This window comes from Helianthus annuus, chromosome 9 (genome assembly GCF_002127325.2).
Source record: "Helianthus annuus cultivar XRQ/B chromosome 9, HanXRQr2.0-SUNRISE, whole genome shotgun sequence".
NCBI lineage: Eukaryota > Viridiplantae > Streptophyta > Magnoliopsida > Asterales > Asteraceae > Helianthus > Helianthus annuus.
In genome coordinates, this window is record NC_035441.2 from 145,343,991 (window position 1) to 145,349,456 (window position 5,466).

At 38.0% G+C, this 5,466-nt stretch overlaps 1 protein-coding gene across 9 annotated transcripts; it reads right to left on the reverse strand.

Annotated features, from left to right (window-relative positions):
• Positions 1 to 417: 417 nt before the first annotated feature.
• Positions 418 to 5,199, reverse strand: LOC110895193 (U-box domain-containing protein 4). Of its 9 annotated transcripts, none has more exons than XM_022142469.2 (6): positions 5,001 to 5,199; positions 3,834 to 3,895; positions 3,484 to 3,772; positions 2,666 to 2,782; positions 714 to 2,570; positions 418 to 639 (listed from the first exon to the last, which is right to left on the reverse strand). In XM_022142469.2, exons 3-6 carry the CDS (start codon positions 3,757 to 3,759, stop codon positions 580 to 582), a joined length of 2,310 nt encoding a protein of 769 aa, XP_021998161.1. In that variant the 5' UTR covers positions 3,760 to 3,772; positions 3,834 to 3,895; positions 5,001 to 5,199; the 3' UTR covers positions 418 to 579. The 9 variants fall into 9 exon arrangements, with proteins under 9 accessions (XP_021998161.1, XP_035833576.1, XP_021998163.1 ...); XM_035977683.1 differs by having other exon boundaries at positions 3,484 to 3,699; positions 5,131 to 5,178; XM_022142471.2 differs by having other exon boundaries at positions 3,484 to 3,764; positions 5,131 to 5,146.
• Between the last annotated feature and the right edge of the window lie 267 nt (positions 5,200 to 5,466).

Here is a 5,466-nt window from a genome sequence, read left to right on the forward strand (position 1 = left end):
AGAATGATCAATGATGACGATGATGATGTTGAAGGTTGATGGCAGCCGCGACGGTGGTGGTGGCCGACTGAGGCAACGGCCGGCGCCGGTGACCTTACAGCAGTGGTGGTGGTCCAGTTTTGAGGGAGGAGGGTTTTTTGTGAAGATGAGAGAGGAGGGTTTTTTGTGAAGATGTTTAAAGAAAGGGTGTCATAGCTTTTTTTTTTTTAAGTTGAAAAAAGCCATTTTCAGATCTATTTAAAAAACAAAAAAAAACAAACGGTCTTCAAAGGTAACGTCTGCGCGCCTGCAAAAATCAGCTCCCTTGAAGATGTTTGAAGAAACACCCCCTAAATATATTTTACTTTAAATATTAACTTTATGAGCGTATACACGTTTCAGTCGCTCAATATATAAGAAATTTCAAGTAGATGACACTGAAAACACAAGCAATTTAACTTGATCCGATGCACTGGAAAGAGAAAGAAAGCCAGTTATGTGATTACATAACTTACTACTCATGTCACAATTATATCTACACTTATATCACACTTGTATTTATTGATCAGCTATGTGTATATACATTCTATAAAAGTCTCCTTATCCCCTCCCATTGTTGCCATGACGCTGACTTCTAAAGTAGGTCAGCAGTGACTGAGCCTGCAACACAATCAACAAACCAAAATTACACATATACCCACATAACATAACCATAACATTACCATTCTACGCACCTTTTCCTTGGCTCTTGGAGTACCAGACTGTGCCAAAGCAACCAATGGCGGGACCGCACCTTCCTGAAGCACCTGTTTGCAAAACCGGCTGCTGTCGGTACACAGCTGTAAAAGAGCTGCAGCAGCATTCTCCTTCCCTCGAGCCGAACCCAACTCGACAACTTCAACCAGAACCGGTATCCCACCCTCTTGACCGATAGCCGCTCGCCCGTCAGGTATCGTTGCAAGATTTGACAAAACCGCAACCGCTTTGTCAACCATCCCAGCTGCTGGATCCATTAATTCCACTAAGTATTTAACTGCGCCTGCCTGGACAATGCGCGCTTTGTTTTCATGATATATCGACAGGTTAAATAAAGCTGTGGCTGCGTCCTTTTTTCCACGTGGACTCCCGTTTCCTAATAAATCAACTAACGGTTTAATCGCTCCGGAGTTCCCGATTCTTATCTTGTTATCTTGAATAACCGAGAGGCTGAAAAGGGTTGCCGCTGAGTTTTCTTTAGCTTCTGAGCTCCCGGTTTCGAGCACGTGAATCAGTGGTTCGATTGCACCAGCGTTTGCGATTGTGAGCTTGTTGTTATCGTTTATTGACAAGTTTAAAAGGGTGGTGACGGCGTTTTCTTGGACTTTTTCGTCAGTTGACCGAAGTAGACCGGTTAATAAACTGATGGCCCCGCAGTTTGCTATAACAATTCGGTTATCCATGTTATGTTTAGCAAGTAACCTGAGTTCGCCTGTGCTGTTTCTTACTACATCGATTGAACTGCTGCTTAAGTCCTCAACTAGTTTTTTAACTTCAGTTTCAAGTCCGGTTAGATCAGGTCTAGTTTCAGCGGTAGGTGACGCGACTATTTTCAGTCCGTACCGTTCCGATGGCCTGCGCCATAGCGGATTTCGAGGTCGGGTTTCAAACCGAGGTGAGATCAGCGGGGTTGCCGGAGTAGTTGCGGAAATCGAGGCAGGATGAGGGTCTGATGCCGCCTCTCTTGAAACATCACTGCTGGAGGGTGTTGCCACATGTGTTTCAGACAAACTGTTTGCTTCATGAGATAGCTCTTGTGATAAACTTGTATCGGAATGCGTGCTGGAAGTTGAAACCGTTCTCTGATGACCCACTGTTGACTTCTCATTAATCCCGCAAACGTCCGATGACTGCCCACATGACTCCAGACTGTGATCTCCGGATTCAGGCAACGTATTCCCGTTTTCGGGAAGTCTAGAATCTTCTGAAGATGATCGGACATGATGAACCGGAGAAGTTGCCGGTGTTAAATCAGGTGACCTCGGTTGAGTCAAGGTCAAGGTCTTCACGGGGTCCGGGAGCTTCACATTGTTCGATTCACACCAACTCGCAATTAGCGCTTTCACGGTGTAATTCGGAATAAGATTAGTGTGAACAAGCATTTGCATGGTCTTGGGGCAAACGGTGAGTCCAAGATCAAGCCATTTACGGATATACCCTCGCTCGTACGTTTGTCCAGAAGCTACAATTACAGGGTCCGTCATGAGTTCAAGTGATAGCGGGCAGCAGAAATCAGGAGGTATCGGTACAGGGTGAGGGTTTTGAGACTGTTTGGCTTCGATAAACTTATCATTCATATGGGTCACAAGAGCAATCATTTCCTCAATACACTCTAAATCTCCCATTTTTTCTGCTTGTTCGGCATTTTCTTTTAACTTTTCAAGGGCGACGGCCTCGATTAGAAGCTCCTGATTTGACTTTAAGTTAAGAAAATCGGCAATTTTTGACCTGTCATCTGCACTAGGTTCGGACCCCTCGGCATAATCCCTTATAACTTTCGAAAGAATAGCTGCGGCTCTTTCATAGCCCATATGCTTAATTTTTTGTACGTAACGCTGCAAACAATTGTGACGCATATAAGAAATCTTCAAAAGTTATTTACAAACAAGCGATATAGTTCACTCGTAATGCAAGCCATGTTTTGGCATACCTCAAGTGATGATGAACTCAACTCATCGGGAAGACCTTTAGGAGAAGATTTCAGCAGCTCAAAGAGTTCTAAGCTTCGAGCCTGAACCTTCGCAAACAATGATTCAACTTGCATAACCTACAAAATGCAGATAAATGATTCCAAGAAACACACCGACACACATACAAACATATATACATAACTAATATAGGATATGTAACTGTAATTAGCCAATACGTCAGTACGTCACACTGCCACCACCTCAACAATATATGGTGTCAATTTCTTATAACTTCAAAATAAATACGTAAACCAAATATTACAACACGAACAACCGATTCCAATAAAATATTTTACATAAACTTCTCTTCATTGTTTCATTACACTCACAAGTAGAGACATTAAATCTTTAATATTTCTTCCTTTTCTCTATATTTTCTTTTATTTACAGAAGATCTAAAATTTATAAGCATTTATATAGAATTATCCCAAATTTATAAAGATCTCGTCAATACGATTAAAATGAACCAAAAATTGCAATTTTTAGAATTTTGACCTAACGTATACATATAATGTAAAACTAAAACATACAATTTAGAACCCACCCCACTTTTTATTATAATAAGCATCTTACCTTTAAGGATAACGATTCATAGCATAAAAATATAAAAGGCACTCTTACTACATCTATAAACGTAACATTTTACTTTTACGTATATTTTAATTTATTTACGAAATGTTTATAAAATTATAACATCTTATATTTTCCTGTCCATCGGACAGGTCCATAATCTTGTGTGTGTGTGTGAAACAAGGAAGTTTTGATGAGAAAGACATACAAAGTAAACTTTACTCATCAATGGATGAGAATCTTCTAGAAGCTCCCTGAGTTCATCAACAGACTGCCTCAAGCCTGCAAGTTCTTTCTGAAGAGATTCATCAGAAGCGACTTCTGCAAGAATAACAGACTCGAGTACTGGCTTAATTAACTTGAGTATTTCTTCAATCTTCTGGTAGTACTTTTGAACGAGTTCTGAAGTTTTGTTTTCATGACACTGCAGATTGAAGAAAGTAGATATATTTTTTAGAAGCGCTTTCAGAAGTGATATCTCCATAACACCTGCAAAACTAATAATCCAACAATCATCATCTAAAAACAGATAGCAGTTAACAGAAAATATAATAGTACCCTTAATATGCTAACTAGGCTCTTCTTCTGGCTCTTCTCTGACCTACACAACCTCTGTCAACCTAGAGCAAGAAGAACACTTCGTCATTGGTGACCCATCACAAGCGAAGCCCAAAAGTTAATACCATTTATGAATTTATTATTGGATATTAGAAAGAAGCTTAACTGAACATGAAGTAGAAGAGAAGAGAAAAGCAATTCAAAACAATATTTTTCGTCGTGTATCTGTTGTTTTTTTCTTTCTAATGGTTTTTTATGAGCTCAATGTAAATGGCCTCTCATTAAAGTCCAAATGTTTAGTAAAAGCCCACGTGTGATGTGATCGCCACAAGGAGCGCTGCCGCCCCTTGACCCCTGCTGGTATTATTTAGCTTGTAGTATTAACACATAATTAGCAATTAGAATCATCCAGTTATGTATATGAGATTTACATGAAACCAAATGACTATAGGTTAAGCTCTTATACGGGATAAGTGGTGCGGAGTACACACTTGTATAAGCTAACTAATCCAGAGCCTAACGAATAGCAGGAGTCAATCCCCTTGTAAAGTAGAGGGGCCGCAAGTGAAATGTTAACCGTTTGCATAATTTAATATACATGATACGACTTATTTTCCCTACGAAAAAACATAAGCCTAATTCAAAAACAGATTATTGTTATTTGTTAGTACCAATCTTTGATTATCTATTCTTATTTTCTTTAGCATCAATGTTGTTATGAGACAATCGCCCTAATGTAATATGCCTTTGATTGTAATACTATTCTTCAAATTGAATAATAGTATTACTTTTCAGTACATAATATATTTTAACCTTTCTTCATTTAATTGCGCTTTTTTTACTCAGCCTTTGACAACTACGATTGTAACAAGATATAATCCCCTTGATATTAAGATCCTTTTATAACTAATCAATAATGAAATATAATTCAACAATCTTAGGGTTCCCTTCCTAAGTAGCTAGCATGCATCAACCACATTATTGTCCTTAATTTTATAGAAATCATAACCACATTAGTTTAACTTCCAACATAAGAAGAAACAACTAATAAAAAACATAGCAAACGAATCAATCTTGTATTAAATTTAAATCAAAATTTGGTGGAAAAGACCTTTCAAGTTACAATTTACAAACAAGCAACAAAGGAGTAGGATCAGGAACACATACCTGGAGATTTACTAATGTCGGAATCAAAGATACAAACAAACACGTCTTGTATTGTATAATAATAATAAGAAGAAGAAAAGCACAAGTGAAAACGCGTGAAGAAGAACGTTGAACGAGTTGAAGAGTTCACCTGGAGAAGTACGCACTGATCTTGAGAAATGTCAAACTACACTTTATTTCTATAATAATATTTTACTTCTGTGATATTTCCCAGAATTTATTCCTTTGTTAAGTGATCAAAAAGGAGTAAATTGCAATTTTAATACCTGAAATTTAACCAAAATTGACACTTTAGTCCAAATAATTTTTTTCTTGTCATTTTAGTTTAAATAGTTTGTTTTCTGCCATTTTAGTCCCTGACTTTTGTTATTTCTTGCCATGTTCATCCAACCCACTAACACCATTCAAAAAACTTAGTTAACTTAGGTGAATTTTGGTCAAACCACATTTTTCTTTATTTTTTTTG